General features: G+C 37.3%; 1 protein-coding gene across 1 annotated transcript in view; it reads right to left on the reverse strand.

Annotated features, from left to right (window-relative positions):
• The window catches only part of cdk14 (cyclin dependent kinase 14), a 178,216-nt gene extending 156,831 nt beyond the window's left edge, over positions 1 to 21,385 (reverse strand). Inside the window, exons 1-2 of the mRNA XM_088600602.1 lie at positions 20,870 to 21,385; positions 16,620 to 16,651 (exon numbers count right to left, since the gene is read on the reverse strand). Coding sequence (XP_088456728.1) covers positions 16,620 to 16,651; positions 20,870 to 20,963 — 126 coding nt within the window. The 5' untranslated portion in view covers positions 20,964 to 21,385. The remainder of the gene's footprint in view (positions 1 to 16,619; positions 16,652 to 20,869) is intronic.

The following is a 21,385-nucleotide window of genomic DNA, read 5'->3' on the forward strand; positions in this document are numbered from 1 at the left end:
TCTAATTATTAAAATTACTGTGGTATGAAATAATGACAAAGCACAGGCTAGGCTACTTACAATTACAGATACAGTACATGGCTTCAATTCCACAGTTTTTTTTAAAGAATGCCCTGAGAGTTGATCACAACATTCAGATCTAATAGCTTCTGCAAACAGCAGAGAACATTTTTGTTGTTAAATGTTAGAATGTTAGAATCATAAAAGCAATGTTATATGCTTCATATAACATTGAATTCAGAACTACGAAAAGGATAACATTGTGGAGGGAATTATATATACAGTAATGTACGAATATGATACCAAAGAGAGTAGCACTATTTTAAAAACTGTCTTCTGGAAGGGATTTAACAGAAGGCATGTAATTTCATTTATGATTTATGATCTATTTCTCAAACCTGTATTATCTAAGCAATGAGTATTTTTACTTGTGCATGAAAAATTATTGTGAAGGATTACAACATATAACACATGTAAACAGAACAGCTTAAGAACATGAATGGCCCCACAGGAACTGAGTAGAGGATGCTGTGTCTTCAACACAGCCTAGGTCTGTAAAGGTCATATTTGCAAATTAGGGCGCAATACTTATTTGTAAGATATGATTTATTTTGTAAATTGACAATTAAGCTCCATATAGCCATAACAATCAAAGTATCATGCTCATCCTTCCAGAATCATAAAAGTAATAATGCAACGCTTTTAATTTTATGTACTATAATTTCACTTCCATGTTGTCTGTGTAGAACATTCCTTTAAAGACATTGTCTTCTGGTTTGACTCAGTGCTCATGCATCAGGTGTGATGTGCATAAGAGGTGTTCCTTTCAGTGTCGGATTATGAGAGTAGTAGCCTGTCTCTCCACAGCTCTGAGAATCTAATTCTCCCTTCTCTAGACAGCAGGTGCCTGAAAGACCCGTAAGCCTAGGGGTCACATCATTTTCAGAAAGGCATCCACAAATTCACAGCTTCCAGAAGTCCTTATTCCCTATAGCTCTTCCCAGCCCAGGCAAGGGGGTGGGGTCCTGTGTGCACAGAGATGCTCCTCAATTGGTCAGCACAAAGAAGAGCAGAGCACCCTACTGCTTAGCCATATTTGGTTATTCAGAGTCTTTCACGTGGAAGCATTCCATTAAAGGGATACCATGAATACTCTTACTGTTTACTATGAGACGGCTCGCATTAATTTATCAATGGTATTTTCCATTGTTACTACTTCACGCTGTCTTTATTTAAATTTACAACCAAGGCAGGTTGCCGTTTCTTTAACTAACCTATTAATCTACTATAAATGACCTAAAAACTAAATTAACATAAGGCAGCATGTTTCCTGGGTGGTGGGAACTGTACTTGAAGCTTGCATTTTTTTTAAAAAGCTCTACAGAAAACTTTCTTGTCATGCCTTTGATGTCTTGAACAGAAAAGTCTGCATAAGAACATGTGAAAAAATATGAGAAAGGTTACCAACAAGAGGAGATCATTCAGCCCATCCTGCTAGTTGGACAATTAACAGCTAATTGATGCGAAGATTTCATCCAGCATCAGTCTGTAACAGCTCAGCCAACTATCTCCTTCCAGAGCAGCTTCAGATCAGTCCAACATGTGTTCCATGACTCTCGTTCACCCACCAGGTTGGCTTTGTCACTGCTTTTGAGGTCTTAGATCAGATTCCCAGTGGAAACTAGTATGAAGTGCTTTTATAATTGCGAACAGGAGTTACTTCTTTACCTCAAGAGTTACAGCAGTATGAAACAAGGTAGAAAACCATGCTGAAGCCTGACTTTCAGTCTTTCTTTTCAGAAAAAAGTGGATGGGATCCTTGAAACAGCAAGTGCCCAGCACCCAAGCAAGCCAGATGGGGCAAATGATCTCCTCTTGCTTGCAAACTTTATATCCTTATGAAATGACCTCATTTAACGGTAACCTCATTCTGTTTTGATTTAACTATTAAATTGAGGGCCACCAATGCATCTATCCCTCTATATCACAGCAAAGTAGTTCTTCCTCAGTTTATTTTTTCTGCACACTAAGAACTTACATAACCATCCTAAATTATTGGATAACCGCCAGCTAGAATCTGCAATTAATGATAATAATTGACAGTTTTTGTGTTTATTTAGCACTTTGTCATACAGTTTTTTAAATACACGAGGGGACTCATTTAATTCAGAAGCCAAGTACCAACCTATGTTACATAAGACAGTCATTACTATACAGTAGAAATTACTTGCTGAATTAAGGAGGAAGACCAGGTTGTGTAACCCCACACTGAAGTTTAGCCCAGACCCAGACCAAGTGGTCTAACAACATCTGCTCACAGCACAAAAGAGAACTCTGTTGAATAAGTTTCCTTATCTTTTCAACCTCATCTTTTCAATATAAGAAATGTAAGCTAATGTAAGATAGTACAGCGTTACAGAACTACAGTCAGCCCTGTTTTACACTGTAAACAACAATTAAAAAAGCAATGCATGACTGTGCATTTATTGTTTCTACCGCTTAATTGACTGTTTTTCCTTACCAGTCTCCCAGTGATGAGCAACCCCAGCCTTGTATAATTTCCAAGATATGACAGTTTTGTGTAGGAGCAAATTTGTATCGGTTACTACACTGTATGCTTCCTTACAATTTATTTTCAGTCTTCAACATCTGTCTAAATGGGGGAAAATACATTTACAAATAACGCTCTTAAATGACAGAACATGTTGTTTCCATGCATCCAAGTCACAAGGAAATAAAGAGGAAGGCCTTGTCTCCAAAAACTCTGTCTGTTCAGGGAGACCACCCGGGAGGTGGTAAGGGAGTAAACCCATTCAACAGATTTCTCTTTTCTGAGAGAGGATTGCTAGTGGCAGCGGATTCTCCTGTGTACTGGCAGTGGGTTTGTTTTATTCTGAAGGCCTAGGCACAGCAGCCTGGGGAATACAGACAGCATCCGCCGAGTCTCAGAGCAACAAAGAAAACAGGGTTCAGACTGTGTGTGAAGTTCCTCATCAAACCCTTGAGTTTGCCAGCGGGGCCTAGCAGTGCATGAAGTGCAGTCCGCTCTAGAGAGCCTCAGCGCTGTCACACAAAAAGAAGTGTTTCTTCTAAAGGGATTCGGACACGGAGCCGGCAGAAAGGGAGGATGAGCAAATCTTGTGAAGGTGAGTTCACTTCTGTGATAGGAAGACGATACTTTCCATACAAAGTCTGGTACTGGTGGGCTTTGATGAGAAACGCATTATAAACTCATTATACATGTATATACATATTAATTACATATATGTTAACCTAATATGGAATTACCCGCTGTTAAAAGACTCAGTTCTTCAGTCAGGAGTGAGATTCACATGCCTGTTGGGAATAAATGAGAAACACGGACGTACAGCTCCGACACGCCCCGCCTGCAGACTCACTCAGTATTTGACACCCTGAAAGCTCAACAACGCCTTGCACAGCGACACTTCTCTCACTGACATCCTTACAAGCTCTGAAACGGCTGATGGGAGAGTCACCACCAAGCGGAAGAGTGGTGCATCTTTTGCTGACATCAGGGCAAGCCTGATGATCACATGAACACGCTGGCTGACTAACTTTAGTGACTTTCTGCTAATTGCACCTGGCCACATCGGGAAGAATCACAGTAACTATCAGATAGTGACATGAAAACATTTTCATGCTTTTAGTGTTTTACCGCAGTACAGTATAATCAACATCCTTTAGAGATATTTATGGTTGTATATCAGGGTTTTCCCATGCTGCAATGCAGTAAACCACAGTTAAAAGCATAGGAGACCACAGCACCACAGCAATACTGTGATACAACCAGAGCAAAAAATGATATGGTAAATATATCAGATTAAATTTTAATAACAAAACAATGCTCAACACGGAGAGATACATTTTGCATTAGGAGCAAACATTTGCTTATTTTATTTTGTTGTCTGATGCTCCTTCAATATCAGCAGGGAAACAAATACAAACACTACAGTATAAACTCTTTCATTGCAACTATATCAATTTGATTTAAAAGATGGTTCTCATAACATTGCTGTCCTTTTATTGCTGAAAACATTATTATTTCCTTTTCATATCTGAAAAGGAATTTCAAATTTTTCACTGAAAACCACATTCATATTTCTGTATGGATACCTGCGACAAGGGGATACAAAATGCCCAAAGATCAGGAACACAAAAGGAAAAGGGCAGATTTAGTTTTTTTCTTTCTAACAATTCCACCACACTGCACAGGAATAGGCTTAGCAAAGGCCTGAAAATCTGTCAGATCTCATGAAACAACTCATTAATCACATTGCATGCAAAAAAAATATGTGATGAATACCCAGGGTACAAAAAGGCATCTTACTTTCATCTAATGCATCAATTATGCTGCCATCACATGGAAAAAGGGGAGCCTGCGTGTATTGGCACTACCTTGTCAAAATACAAAGGATCAGGTTGCGCCATGCAAGCAATTTAAAGTTGAAGCCACTTTTAAAAGAAATGGAAATGGACTGTATGGTCAATGCATTAATGCAATACCAGCTCAGCAGTGTTTAAATACATACTGAATTTAATTTAGTCAGGCCTGAGGAAACTTACAAAACAAAGGAGTCCATCTCTTTCACACTTTCTAACAAACAATATATTTTATATTATGACAGCAGACAGTTTTTAATTACTTTCACAACTTATGAAAATATCTTAAACTGAGCAAGAATATAAGAATTTCATTCACTGCCAACAGATACTTTCTTAATATCCTCTAAATTAGCATTGTGTTAATAACTAGCATCTTATCTTTTCAATATAAGAAACGCAAGCTAATGTAAGACATTACAATATTATAGACCTACAGAGACAGCCCTGTTTGTCACTGTAAACAACAGAATTGAAAAAGCAATGTATTACTTCTTGTTTCTACTGCCAGATTGAATCTGGCAAAATTTATTCAAACAACAAATTACATTACGCATAAGAATTCATTTAGAAATGAATCATGCAGTTCTCACACCCCACAAGAGCAGTAGGATTAAATGTTTATTTAAAAGACTGACAAACAATGTGTTTGTCTTTACAAAAACATTTATGTGTATTTCCCTGATTCATCGAAAAATATGTCCTAGGAATGGACATATTTAAGATTTCTATACTAAAAGACATTAAAACCTCAACAAATGGAAAGGAGTCCATTATTTAGTGCCTCTCAGTATACATTCCCCTGAACTTTATCAACATTTAACCTCACTTAAAAATGTAAAGCACGTATAGATAATACAATAGCATGTTGCACAGACACATTTTCTATGAAAGTTTAACTGTTGTCATAGTTTTGCTGTCATAGTTTTAACTAGAGAAAAGCTATGGTAGAGCCAAGGTTAATATCACAAGCTTCTAAGGTAATTTTACATGGCAAACTTTTAGAGTGAATATTATACCTATGCACATAGAGCAGTATAAACTAATACAAAAGCACAAATGAGAAAATGACCTTACATGGCACTATAAAATCTTTATTTATTTCTAACAGCGTCCAAGACGTAGCAGGGTCACATTGACTTGTCTCCCCCGAAGGTGTATCAATAAATGATTCACTCTCCCGTGTTATCTGTCTTACATTAGTTTCATCTTTATCAATACTGCCTGAGGTGATAGGCATCTACTGTTTCTATTGTTGTCCGTCTATCCTATAAAGCCTATAAACCTGCTTGAAGAGCACATCATAGCAAACTGCTCACGGTAGCTCTTCTTAATAGAGCAGCCTGCTTTTAAACAGCAGTGATTAGAAATTATGTGACCAATGAACAAGGAATAAAGAAAATGTCAAAGAGTTTAAAAAAAGAAAACCTATATTTTACTCATGTGAGGATGCCCTTAATCTGCTTCCTAAAGGAAACCAGTGTACAGTGTTTTACAGTATATCTAACAACAGGGATGGGTAGCTTGACATGGGTAACAAAATATAATAATTGACAATAGCACAAACTTTTACAAATTTCGAATTAAGTGTAAAATCATGAACTCTGTGAATGTACTGTATGGTTGCAGTGTTGTTGTTGTTGTTGGTCTTGACATGGGCGAGAGTGAGAGTTTGCGCGTGTGAAAGCAGCCCTTCCTGCTCACTAGTCACTTTAACTGGTTGTCAGGTTGCTCTTTTTTGCAATACTTAAAAAAAGTGTAATAAAAATTCATCTAGTAGCAAAATTTGATTGGTGTAAACAATGTTTACAATGTAATAGGACCACTTTCGCATCATCTGAAATTTTGTTGCCTCATCCTGAATCGCAGACAATGACGGCAATATGGCGCTGTGCATACATTGAAACTTAGTCTCTTTTGTGATGTAAATTGAAGGTTGTCCACTTTGCTGTGCACATGGTAGTTCCATTGTGGTTTGAACTGCAATCATCATTGCGGATTCTTTAACTTACCAGCATGCGTTTTGACTGCAGGAGGACACAGGAGCACCTGGAGGAAACCCACACGAACTTTGGGCAGAACTTACAAACTCCATGCAGACAGCACCACAGGTCCAGAGTTCAACCCGGGGCCCCTGTACTGCGAGGCAGCAATGCTGACCCCTGCGCCACCCTTCAGCCCAATTCACTTCTTTTCCTCAGAAAAATAATTGCCGAGTTCCAAAATCCTTTCCTTTATTCCGACAATATCAGCCTGTTTTACTAAACCCAAAGGGCTAGCAGGAAAAGCCACTCAGACTGACAACAACACAAGTTTCACAATTTCCAGAAATATTCTGTGGTAAACAATACTTTAGTCTGAAAATTCAGCTCCTGGGAAAAAAAACAAACAAAAGTGTTTTCCGTCAAGACCTTTTCGGTTCCTGGATTGTTTTCACAGTCTCAGGTGTAACTGAGACCCATTTCCTTACAAGTCCTGTTCCCTCAAAGCAAAACCGCATGGAGGAATACTGCACGTGAGAACACAAAGCCCCTGTGCACAAGACCCAGAAGGGCTTAGAGGTCAATCCAAATCAACAGGAGGAAATAAAGTCATGGCAAAATCGGGGTCTTGCAGGTGACATGCAGATGCACTGCAGTGCGTCATGACATAAAACAAAAAGTAGCTCAGTTTGCATTCCTTGTGTCCATTTAGAAGTATGGCAGATGTCTATCTACAATAAATCAGCAGCAACAAAATGTATCATTCTTGCAGACGGAAGCCCATGATTCTACTCAGCTTTATTGTTTGTAACAAACCGAACATGAATACTCCCTGCGGAAATTCCCATGAGGTACATTAGGATATAAAGACTTAGTAGTGTATGAATGCAAGCCTTGAGAAAATTCTTTAAATAGTGAGCTCATTCAATTTGCCATATTTTATTTCTCACTAGAAGTGGACATACAGTAAGACCTTGAATATCAATGCATCCTCTGTAGCTCCATGTTTTCCGAACAGCTGAGCTGATCTCTAGTCCATTTTCAGCAGTTAATGAGCTCGTGTTCCATGGGGGCTATTGCAGTTAAATCCTTTGTACACAGCCCTTGATTCACACTGCACCGAATACCAATGTGTCAGGGCTGGTGTGCAAGCAAGGCTAAGATTATATCACAGATCCCACACGCCAGGTGCTCTACTGTGATCCCAACTGTCTTAGATACAAAAACAGTCAAGATAGTTGAGGTTCTGACATTTACTCTGAGCCAGGCTTAGTGTACTGTCATCTCCAGTGACTGATTTTCAGCATTGCACTTAAGGCATATGAAAGAAAAAACGTTTCAGAGCTGTGCATGACTAATACGTGTTGATTTACCAACAATAGAAATGTTAACAATACTAAAAACACATATTTATTCTTTTTTTCTCAGTTTATTTGATCTCCAGAACTTGAAAATATTTTTGTTTTATTGAAAGCCCTGTAGCACTTCAAATAAAATGCAAGATGGACTGACATGTTATTAGCTTGGCAAAGAAAGACTATTGTTCTCTGACTCACACGTGATGCTTTGAAATAAAAAAAGGGGTCTGTTTATTCCACTATTTTCAACTGTTGACAGAAAATATATACATTTGAAAATGTCAGCATTTATTTCATGAGGGCTGGTAATGAAATTCTAGTCCATCAGGTGAAGGATGCACAATTATAATAAAAGCATTCTGACGGAGTCTGACAGGGTTTTGAAATAATGCAAAATAAGGCACTCTATCAGTACCTGTGTGTCTGATTAGATCTGCATATTGAATGCGATGTGAGACAGCTCACAATGGTGAAAATTAATATGGCATTGTCCTATATTTATAAAACACTGTCATATCATTTTTTTGCTATTAATTTAACAAACAAAATCACATATGCAACTCCTTTATTCTTCTTGAAGATGGGATAGAATGTTCTCAACAAAGCATATTAACACATAAGGGACACAAACCATTTCCTGCCACAGCTCAGTAAAAACCCTGCTGTATATCACTGACTATGTTACAATGGTATTTCTCATTTAAACTTGCCAAACACACCCCGGGTGGTATTTGTTGACCGGCGTTGCAAACTACTTTATTAGACAGTCAGCTGAGTCGTGGATTATACTGTATGAGACAACAATAGAGCTAAAGCATTAATAATATTCCTGAAGCACATATTTAGGTAATTTGACCTGAGCTGAGGTATTCTCTGTGCAAAAATGACTACTACTCTTCTGACTACAAACATCTTCTAAACTGTCTTTTTAACATTATTCAAGACCTCTGAGCTCTTTCCGTAGTACACTGCTATTAAAGCAAAAACAGGAAAATCAATACCCCTAGCTTTGGACAATTTGTAAAAGCAAGCCTTTTTTTTCTTAGCTCAACTCTTAACAAGCTCAATCAGCTCATCACTGGCTTAATGGGACCAATCTAACAGCTTCTTCCAACTCTTCAGGTGCTCGTGCCTTGAAGAGACCAAGAAACCCTCCAAGACACAACAGCCTTAGATCTGCAAGACAGCCCACCATGTCAATGCACATCCATCTATCAGCAGTGTGTCAAGTACCAGAACTCAGACCTGACGTGATGGGCAAGTCTATGAACAGGGAACACATCCCACATCAGGAAGGGAAAAATAAAACCTTCATAATTACCCTGTTCAAATGGAGAACACCAAAACCCCAGAGGTTTCCTGTTTATAAACAGCCAGTAAAGACCCCTGGATTCTTTTACCACTGAATCATTCAAACTCGAACAGCATTTGAAATTCAATTAGGCAGCCCAGCTGGCCCTGCTCCATTACCACTGAGAGAGGCAGCAGAAGGCAAAAGACTGACCCCTCCAGGGGTGAATGGTTACCCATGAGCAAAGCTCTGAGGACAGAGATTAGCACAGCAGTATCGCAAGGCTAGGCTCTGTGTGAGTGTAGATTTCCGAGAGGCAAAGACACCGCGAAAATAGTAAAGCCTGAAGGATGCAGGTACTGATTTGGTAACCATGAGCCATGCATTTTCTCTCTCTTAACCTGAGAGGCACCACACATTCTGAAACAGTTGTGCTGCAGTAGCAGCTATGGTGATGGATGCTGTTTATTCTTCAGGCTAGTACAGTCAGATCAGATTGCCCATAAAGATAAGGAAGAGTTTCAGCTTAGGACACTGCCCAGTTGAGAAAATAAACAGCTTTGCAAATCAATAAATGCAACCTAACATGCTGGACATTAACTTTTAACATTCTGTACCAAATTACTGAACTTTTATCTGTGTTCCCTTGTAGTTAGATGTGTAAAAAACCTTCATGCTGTATTTACTAAGGGAAAACTGAGGAAAATAAAGTTGTATTGTAATAAAGAAAAAAGTGCTGACCACGGTGTTTCAACTCAGTGATCACACTCCATTTTCTTTTTAACATTTCATTATCAGTGTTGTCTTTTATGCTTTACAAAGAGTAAAGGTCATTTTTCCCCAATTACTGTGAGCAAATAAATGTGGAAGTGCATTTTGTAAGTTGGTTAAACCCATTCCCATTTGTGTTAGTTTAAAATAAATGTTACAGAATGACAAACCCCCAGTATAATCAGCCTTTCTTCATTTTCATTTTCAAAGCTGGGCCAGGAAGTAGCCACCAGCTCTTCTCTGTGCCCTTGCAACAAGTAAGCACCCACATGTAGAACTTGCAAGACATGTCTGTTAAACCACAAGGTCAAGAGTCTGAACTACTATGTACATCTTGATTTAAGCTTCAATCTTAACTTGTTTTTCCACATACTTCCACAAAAATAAACCAAATATATTTTACACATATACCTTTATTAAATAAAGACACAATTTCAACATACAAATGTCATTTACGGCCACCTCCTTAAAGATGATTTCTACACAGCAGGAAATAACTCCTTTCCTTTTTAAATTCTTCACATATTTTCCTGCGAAGCTCACAATTATCCATTTATAACAAATGAGCCAATCACTTGTTTCCCATTTCACACAACTCTTCTAAAAGACCGCACACTTGACTGATACAAAGCAGACATTACATACAGTACAGCAAGAATATAAGCATGTCTAAAACAGCACTGTGAAATCTTTCTTCTTACTAACGTACAAAGTTACTAGTATTTTGAAAATATTCGGGCAGGCTCTTTCCTCTTAAAAGTTTCTTCAGTGCTTTTTTAATTTAATGTTTTAAAAGCAGGACTTGATGCCAGACATGCTTGAGCAATTATCAATGCAAAAAGAGAACACTTTCAGATGGCATCCAGGACCAATTTGATGAACAAGGTATTGAGGTTTCAGCACAAACACTAAGAAGAAGACAGAGGAGAAGGGACTGAATGGTTAAAAGGAAATCCTTCATCGGCTGGTGATCCTTTTAGTATTCTGATTCTGGCTCAGGAAGGGGCATCTGGAATAAGCTATCAAGCCAGTGGATACCCTGGGATTGTTCAAGAAATGGCTGGGAGAGATCCTCAGATCAATTAACTGCTAGACATCAAACAAGCAAGATGAACAAAACTGCTTTTGTTTGCAAAATCTCTGTCCATGCAATGTGTGTAGCTAAGCATTTTTTGAACCTGTACCGAACATAAATCTATGACATTGAATAAAACCTAAAATGTTAAATCACCACCTCAATCGCAACATTTTTGTACTTACCTACAAAGGAAGAGGGGAACTCAGTGAGCACTGATGAGCTGTTCAAAAATCATATAGAAAAGAGCACTAAATATGGGATGAACACTCTTTAGAAACCAATGTACTTCTTGTGTGATGTCTAGAAGTGAAGATTGCTAAACCACAGAGATTTGTTTTCTTAGGTCTACAATTTCCTTTTCTTAAACCTTGGAAGAGTTTAAAGAAGTATGTCAATTAGAGAATCCTCCTAAAGTAAACTAAAGGTATGGCTTTGTTACTCATTATTTCTGGCCACTAGCAGCATTAACCTTCCTCTTAAGTGCTTGTAGTGTTATATAATTAAAATACCGCACCCCTCTTCTATTATTGCCTGCCAATTTTTCACTCTTCTGTCCAAGCCAGCCACAGAAGAGTGATCTAAGAGCACAGTCCAAGAATGATGTAAATGTAATGCACAAGATACTGATCTTGGACAAGCGTTATCATGCGAGAGACAGTAAGCGGGTATGGTGAGAAAAGAGCAGCTTTTATCAGTGTACGCAGCATTTCAACCGGTTCAACTCAGACAGTGCTGCTTATTAAAGGTGGCGTTTTTCCAGGAGTGGACAAATACGAATGTCAGAACTGCACGCGCTGTACAGGACTGGTTAGAAAAGTCACTTGACTTAGCTTGTTGATAACAATGTGAGCAAAAATAGACAAATGAAGTCTGACAGGTGACAATATCGGAGAATGCTAAAAAGAAAAGAAAGCACATAGGTTACATTTTGTGGTCACAGGTCACATTACTGTGTTGCAGCAGGCCAACAAGGCAGCAACTGGACCTCGATGTAGTCAAACTCCATCCTACTGAAACAGCATACCTAAGTGTGTGCATAATTTAACATACCACACACACACATACATATATATACACATGTATGTATAAAACTGTTTTTCCCCTGAGTTACTTTATGGCACACTTAAAAGGAAATGAATCATATCAGTCTCTTCAAATACATTTTTAATGTCAAGAAACTGCTGCATCCAACTTTTGGTATGCAGACATTAAAATACCCTTCTCAGTCTTCATGCGTAGTCAGTTTATGTAAAAAGTTCAGGAATCATGGACATCCTAATAACCCCATCATGCAAGACGGACATGAAGCTGAATGTTACAAACAATGAGGTAAGGCTATCCTAGGCAAAAGCTATTAGGCACAGAGAAAGAACCCTATATGTATTATAATTACAATGTAAATACATACATGCGTTACTATTAGAAATCTGCTTTTTTATGGTAAGGGTCACAAAAAAAACAGATTCTAGTCTGGATGCACAGAGTGCAGGACAGGGCTACACCCTGTGTGGTACACATGTCCATTTGTAAAATTACTGCAATCCAATATGCCTTCAAAACATGGAAGAATTGCTACACTCATAATTCGCAGCATGCATCCCATTAATCTGATAGACCATCAATGTTTTTAATAAAACAGTTTAAAAATTGGAATTATTCTCTCCCTTTAGAGGCATGAAAACAAGTGGTGCACAATGTTCCATTAGCAGTTCACAACCAATCTGTCTTTCTCTTGGTTAACTCTGAAGGGGATTCAGTTAAACAAGTGCATTTTTTGTGAAGATTTCCATGGATATACAGGATATTTTAAAACAACTAAAAACTGCAAAATAAAATATCTTACTGGTCGGATTGCCATTTTCATTACAAGGTCTAGGTGGTTATTAAAGTGCAATATTTGCACCAAGGCTTCATGCTGCATTTGGGAACCACCCACAGCTCAGTAGCAATGTCAGAAGCAGAAGAAACATTTTAGCAAATTCATTGCGATTCTGACACCACAGCAGTGCAAAGTGATAGTCTCATTTCAACAACCGGCTTGTTCAGTTCATCGCCGCCATGTCTTGCAGATACAGGTGTTGAAAAAAGGAACAAAAACCTGCAATAGTAATGTGAAGTATGGCTTCAAAGACTATAGTCTTATAAAATACAATAGCTTTTTTATTCACTTACAAATTGATTTCAGTGACCACAGGGCCTCTTGTTGATCTAATTAACTTTCCAATATGGAAATAACTTCACACAAAAGAAACCTATTCTACAGCTTACTGTATCATCTCTCTTTACATAATTACGTATTTTAGGGAAAGTTGCAGAGTGAACGATTTCGAGCTCTGTGGACAAGGACAGGCAGTACTGGCCTTTCCGGGAGTCCAGAGAAGTGGGTCCAGTTCATCAATTTTACAGGAATCTGTCGAGTTCATGGAAGCACAAGGATGTTTATGTCCAGTGACTGGTCAGAACATTGTTGGGATTAGCACTTTCATTTCTTCATTGCAAGCCACCTGAAACTTAATCTCCCATGAAATACACTATTACTTTTGGATAGGTGGACACCAACAGAAAGTAGCAGAACTGCCTCCTGCAGAGTCCAGATGAATCAACCACATGAGTGGCTATTTCTTCACATACCAGCACGTTCTGATGGTCCAGTGGCCTAAAGCCCGTATTTCATATATAGTGGTTCAATGTAAATTCCCGGATTCACAGATAACCACCATTTGAGAAGAGACACCATAGAAAATACATTCTGGAAGACAAAGATTTGGCTCTCTCTCTCTTGCCTTGTATCCTATTCTGCTGTCTTCTGAACACTTGACAATGTCATGCTACACTGGCAGTTTGTCTGAATCTGGTCTCCAGCTTGGTCCTTTGCTCAGAATAAAGTGTGTACATTGCCAGCAAAATATAAATATATAACTTCCCAAGAATTCTACTGCATATGTGCAATATATCTAATATACCAATGTATACAGGAAGATTTTTTTTCAGGTACCCTTCGTAGGAAGTTATTTAGGAAAAGGAAAAACAAACCAGAAAATATGATGAAGAAAATACTTATTCCATGTGATCCTATTTGATTAGTAATTAACTGAGACTAAGTCACAAAAACATTGTGAGTCCACTGAGAACAAAAATATGATGTGCTACATATGCTATATAAGTATTTTTAAAATTAAAAGAACAATTTTAAAGAAATATAAGTAAGAATGCAAGTATACAAAATGTATAAATAAATGGCTAATGCACTAATAAAGTATTACTTTGTAACATACTTTAAGACCTGTTTTTCACTCACTATGTTTTGTTCACTTTTATAAAATATATTTCATATTTCTGTCTACAAGATGGCATTATTTGCAAGCCTCTCAGGTTAGCTTAGAAATAGGTTTGCAAACACTGACAAAGATACATAGACTGTTAAGTATCTTTAATAACAAAATCAATAGCACTATGCCACAATGTCAATAACTAATTAAGCAGAATTGCAGGTTATTTGGCAGAGATATGCTAAATACAGCAAATGTCTTTATATCTGTAGCAGCCACCTTAAAAAAACTGCTACTAAGCTAAAAATCTCAACTCTCCTACAATGTCTGCACCTTTTTTAAACATACAAATACTACTTCCTTGTGAGAGTAAATTGAACTAAAATGGAAAATGAATATGAAAAGTACAGAATATGCAAAAAGTTTTAATAAAATGGAGTAGCAAAGGTTAAGAAATAACCTAGGTGAGTTGTGAGTCTTAGAGTTAAATAATAAAATACCCACTCGGGCCAAGAAATGCAACACGTCTGTATGTTTTATGTGTGAACAGTTTGGTGGTTGAGAAATTAAAATTAAATGGCTTATAGATAAGGATAGTAAACTACTAACACAAACTTTACTATTTATCTCCAGTTTGAGTGAATTCCAGAGCCCAAGACACTGCATCCAAAATGTATACTCTTTAAACTAACTTTATACTAAAACAGTTCTGGGAAAGCAAGACTGTTTTCACAGAATAAACTACTGCAGGAGTCCCGAGATTCCAGGCTTTACCTGATGAATCATAAAGGGCAAATAAATATCTCTATAAATATGAAAACTACAACTCCTTGCCATGAATGTGAGTCTCACCACTACCTAGAGTCTGGGAGTTTTTAGTTTATCAATGAGAAATCCCAGGGAGGATGTCTCCCACTCCACAACTTTCTCACTCCAATTTGTCCGTGCTTTTTTCCCTGCGATACCCTTGCTTTTGTCTATTTAATCCTTTTAAAACACAGTGTTGGTCACATAATCTTGGCTGGTCTGCTCCAGAGGGTTCCAGTCTTGAAAGTTGTCAAACATCTGTAGTCTCCACTCAACTGGAGGCAGCCTATCTGATCAGATATCCCCAAGCTGTGAACAAGCCCTGTTAACATCTTACCACCTCTATCTAGCAATTCAAATTACACTGGCTAGGGGAGACAAATAAAAATAATATCATTATGGAAAAAAGCACTGTAATCATTTACTCACTGTGAATGGGCAATATAGATAACAGTAAAAAGAAAGATAAACAAAAGCACAGTAAAATCAATCAATAACAGAGAGTTAAACTAATTTCTACAACAAAAGCTGAATACAAAAGATTGGTCTTTAAGCAAGTTTTAGAAATATCACCAGTCACATAGTCTCTAATGGATTTGGGCAATGAAAACTACCAGTGTGGACATACATACAGTACCTCACACTTAACAATATTATGTGAGAAAATGGTTATTCATGGCATTTAAAAAAACTTATTTCAACACCAGTTATATAGCCTATCGGTATCAAGAATTTCCCCTTAAGAAAAACAAAACAATACCTTGACATTGCATTTCGGTTTTTGTGTTTTAGTTTTTGATCATAAGAAAATGCAATGAGAAGCTGCATGACTGAAAATGTGAAAAAATATACCTTTTGTGCCTTCAATATACAAAATAAGGTGAGATGACATTCCTTAGGTCTACAGAACAGTTTTGAAACAATTCCAATAATATAACCACACATTCTAGCACAGAAACAAATCTGCCACAGCTTTAATTAAATTAGTCTAAGCCATTCGTTCAAGGTAAAGAAATATATAAACAATTTCACTATCAGACTGGCATGCACCTACATCAATGTGTGAAGTAGTCAGCAGGTAGCAGTGATAAATAATATGCTGTCTAAATTGCTGCAAAATGATGGAAACTCCTAGGCACAGCCAAACAGCATTCTGAGGTAGGATCTTAATTACAGGTAACTCAACAGAAAAAAGACCTTACTCTTTCCTTCTAAAACAACACAAATTTCAAAAGCAAGACTTTTTGCCCTTTTGATTGAAATACACTTTGTACTACATAGTGTTTAATTAGTTTTTTGTGCTTCATATTCAACAATTCCATACATTCTCTTCGTTTCCAATACTAATTTAATCTGATTTGATGTCTGCATATAACAAAGGAAACTTTTTGCATGAAAACTAGCACACAGATATAGAAATGGTTTTGCAGGAAAATGACCCACAGGATTCTCCAACAGCATTGAATTCAACTCTGATGTTTAAGAACTATGATTTTGAGGCCTATGAATATTAAAATAACACTTATCCCAATAAGAAGCTGAAGATTTTAGTTTGATATAACATCCTAAGCTAGAAGATAAAGTTGGAATATTTGATGTTACTTTAAATATAACTTGTGTTGTTGTGGGGTTTTTTTTCATAAATAATGATAATACACTTACCTCATCAAAGTTGCTGTCATCTTTCTTGAATGCTTGAAAAGAAAAATGGAAATCAGCATAAGTGCATAAGTTAAAGTACTGCAAAAACAGCATCTTACCAAACTATTCCATTTATTGAATGTGTATTGTGCAGATGTAGATAACTACATTCCTTTACAAGAAACATTTTAGATCTTAACAAGGCCTGTAACACATTGCCGTGTTTTGATTATTTGACCCCTGAAAAAAGCCATCAATATTATTCACAAAAGGCAACTGCAGTGAATATATCTGGTAACAAATATTCCTCAAAATTAAAAATGAATTATAGCACAGCTTTGGAAATTTAAGTAGGACAATTTGATCCTTGAATGTTAATTGTAATGCTATCTTTCCATGGAAGTACAATAAATTTTAGTAGCTACATTTGCCAAATGAAGCTAAGATTCAGATTTAACACTGCTAATGTTTAAATCTTGTAAGGTTTCATGATGTTTCACAAGGCTGAAATTGCAACATTGGTAAGACTCTTATAGGTATAGCTGTTATTATTATTTTGTAAATTAATCTGTTTAGCTGAGTTTGGAATTGCAAGTTCTCTGTGCAGTAACAATAATGTGACACATTCACGATTACAAAAATGCATTGAGCTGAAACCGGTTTAAAATTTCTCAGATGTCACAAAGGGATTATAAAAATATATGGGTGAATTTCTTGAAGCATTGTCAAGATGTGTTGATAGTCTTCATTATGGTATTCGGTCATTATACAGTAGATGTATGGACTACAAAACAATCATCCTGCCATACAGAATATTAAAAATGTAAGGAAATCTTGGAAAAAATAACAGAAATATGTTTTGGCTACTGTGAAGACTCTAAAATCTATACAAGTCCAAAACTCTAAAATTTAAATAAATCCAAAATTATATACATATAAATAAACACAGTAGTGTTAGTGTGCCAGCTCTAATGGCCTTTTTAAATAATATGACTGGTGCTGGTCCATAATGTGCAGGAACCCATTAGTGTTTGTGAGGGTTTCATTCAAGCCCACATTTATTTGTTGCCATTATTTTATTCTACAGGACAATCAATACTCCTGTTAACTGAACCATGAAATTGTACTCTCTTTATAAAGCATATCACAGACACCTTCAGCTTAAAGGAAAAGCTAATTGCTCATCTCCAAAAGAATAACAATTTATTATGACAACGCTCTCTTGATGAAGGTAATACACCCGGAATCATTGATATTGGAAAAACGTCAATACGTTAAATAAATAAAAATGGCCAAATAATCTACTGTAAGGACCTTCCCAACACACGGCAAATAAGATAAGAGCATAAAAAGAAGAATTATTTAGTTTATGATTAACAGGGGTTTTAACCACATCGCTCATTGTTTTCATAAACCAACTCAAAATACTATAAACATTGCATTGTTGTGCAGTATGAAATATAGTCTCCTCCACAATTCTGTTAAATGTTTTTGTATAACAATCATCTTTTGTATAATAATGTGCAAAGAGATACTATTGGCTTTTAATTTGTTTATGTGCGTATTCTATGATAAAGTTGTAATGCCACATGTTTATAGATCTCAGAGAGATGCTCCATTTAGTGTAAATTAGGTTTTCTTTATTAGCAATGTTCATTTTCTGAGAAACTTCTTATTGTAACAAATGCAAAAATATTTATTCATCCAAAGTCTTATTCCTCGACTTACAACCAAAACATACAGATGCCAGCTCTCCCTCAAAATCAACTAAAAAAAACATTTCATAATGAATAAGCTGTCAGCCTCAACATTCCAAAGTGATGGAGCTACCACAAAAGACATCCAAAAACATGTCACCAGTTAGATCTGTTAACACATTGATTCTGAAAGGATAAATCAGAGGAACAAGAAAAAGAATTACATTCTATATACAAATTCCAGAATTCTCATATTTTTATTTTTATTTTTGAATGCAAAAGTTCAAATACACTGCCCCGAGAGCCATAAACAGTATTCATACTGTAGCTTGTCTTTTCTGATGATTCCTAAGAGAGAGAGATCCTTGTTATAAAACTCATAATAAAAACTTCGGAAACTAAACAGTTGCATAATAAATTATACAGGTAGTAATTTTGTTAAAAAAAAAGATACTTGGATTCTTTTCAGTCCTGCTAGAGTTTGCATCCCTTTGTATTTTAAAAACTTTATGCACAATCGGACCAATCCAGGAAGAAAGAACTGCTTCACATTCTCTCAAAACAATATCGTAAGAACGTTTCAGTGTGTACAGGGCTTATAAAACAATTACTATTTCTAAAAACTCAGAAAGACGATCATTTTTGCTGTTATTGTTTTTAGTTCTTCCCATGATCTTAAAATGCAGCATTGTAATTGCTGTATACCACTACTGTGTGTTTTACTACATTGTTAATTCTGCCATTAATAATTCACTGCAGCCTTGGACCTAGGTAAACCTCTCTACAACATACTTGATATCCTGGGAATACGATGCAAATGGAAATTTATTTTAATATTTCATACCAATTGCAAGCATGACCCATGTCTAGTGTACATTCAATTTGCATTGCAGTGAATATTCTTAGAGGTCTTGTATCAGGGCTACACCTCATATTTCTCCCCGAGTTCGATGTATTTTTCAGTGACGATCATTGCTAGGCGCTCTCCGTGACAATAAAAAGATACAAAAATCACGTTTTATTAAACTGTTGCCTATTTTAATGTTTAATGATGGAGATATCACGTGTACATTAAAGCGTAATGACAGACATTGGACATGAAATGCAGAGTAAAAGCAACGTGCCAAATATTGTCCCCTGTTGTTCTCTAGCAAAAGTAACATGTTTTGATTTTCCAAAACTCAAAACGGTCACAAATCTCGATGTGAATGTCGTCTCATGACGACTGTAAACGGCAGCTGATAATGAAAGAAAGAGTGACTTTAGGTTCGTGCACCATTCGTGGCTACAGACAACGGCACAGCAAGATTGGGGTTTACTGAGTTTGAATTTCTAAATTAAGCGCTTCAATCAGCAAGTACAAATCCAACAACAGTTAACTGCAGTTAGACAACAACTAGACTTCACTAGTTTGGGGACACACAGTCCCCAAACTCGTGTACAGTATCCCTACAAGGCGTCCCCATTAAACAACACTGTGCGGTTTAAGATTTTCAGAACAATGACGTAATGCTCTTTGTTTTATCTTCCACGTGAAACTGACACTAAATCGGTGCGCAGAGGCATTAATTCCCAGTGTTGCAAGAACCCAATTGCTTCGTGCCACGGCGTGTGTGCAAAAACAAATTTCTGCGACACCAAGCGCACACCGGTGTTCATGCAAAACGCGCCGCTAATGGTGATTTCAATTGGACTTTTATAAGCTAGGTTCATGTATTATACTCCCCCAGGACAGAATTTGTTTCTCCCACCCCAAAAAAAAAAAATTCTGCTAATCCTTAGAAACCCCGCGGTTCTGCTTTAGAGCATTTCTTCTGTGTTCGTCTGTGAAATTATTGTTCATTGGGGAATCTTATCTGGGATAAGAAGCTGCAGCTCGGGTGCTTTAAGAGCATAGCCAGGTCTACTGCGGCCAATGGCCACCTCGTTATCAATGAGCTCAGGTTACCAGGTTTTGCTAATCGTGACGCCCGGTGTCCTCTGCAGCTGTACCTAGCATAAAAGCTGGTCAAAGGTATCTCTGAACTACTCTTCACGCTTGTTGGGATTCTTAAAGGTGTTTAACATTTTTGTTAAAAGCGAGAAAGGGGTCCTGTTGATTCCCAGCTGAGCGTTTTGTTGTCGGTTTGAAACTTTTACAATTTTTCAGCGCGCTACCACGGGCAAATGATGTTCATTCCGGTAACGCACACAGGTGACAAAGCACAGTACCTAAAGAAGACATCCACAGTCTCCCATTAAAAAAAAATAAATAAGCTGGTGTATAAAAGCCTGAGAGGTATTGTATCTGCCCAGACGTCAGCTACAAACTGATACCCCTTTACGGAATGAAGGTATCTAAACTATTTACGGTCCACAGACCCGGTTGCATCGGACCTGCATTGTGCGGTAGTGCAGAGAATTTCAGTAACGCAAATGATAAGTGTTTTATCAACCTCTTTCTCAGTTTTAAGTCAAGGAATGTCCTACAAAGAGCCCTCATTGTACTCAAGACAATCGCTAAAAGATACGAGCCAGGACCCTAACAATACTTTGCTGAACAAAAAAAAAAAACAGGCAGGCGACTCTACTTACTTATTCGGTTGAAACTCTCCGACAAAGTTCTTCGTAACTTTTTCATTTTGCCGATTTTTTCAGCGGGCTGCGAAGCTGGCATGAAGTCACACATTTCGATTCCCGGTTGCACCGGAGTCGGTAAAAGAAAAGGTCCAACACCAGAGATCCTGGGAAGAAAAGTCGTCGGGGGCAAAGAGGAATCGAGCAAGCGGCGTCTCCGCTTTTGCTATGCTGTCAAACCCAGGAAATGTGCTCTGCGAGAAGCTCCCGTTTTCAAAGAGGCATTTTCTTGCGCTAGTTTTTTTTTTTCTTTCAGGTTTTTGCACTTGCGAACTTCATTTCTTGAGGCAGAGCATCACTGCTGGCGATTTAAAAGAACTGAAACTTTACAACGTGCCCAAGAAAGGATGTGCTTTTAAAAAAAAAAAACACGTCTTCCGCAGGTCTGTGTCAATTTCTCACTCTCTTTGCTTTCACTGTTTTTCTCTCAGTCTGGATGTCATTTTCGGGATTCTCTTTTCGGGAGGGGGAGTA

This window comes from Lepisosteus platostomus, chromosome 12 (assembly GCF_059453375.1).
Source record: "Lepisosteus platostomus isolate fLepPlt1 chromosome 12, fLepPlt1.hap1, whole genome shotgun sequence".
NCBI lineage: Eukaryota > Metazoa > Chordata > Actinopteri > Semionotiformes > Lepisosteidae > Lepisosteus > Lepisosteus platostomus.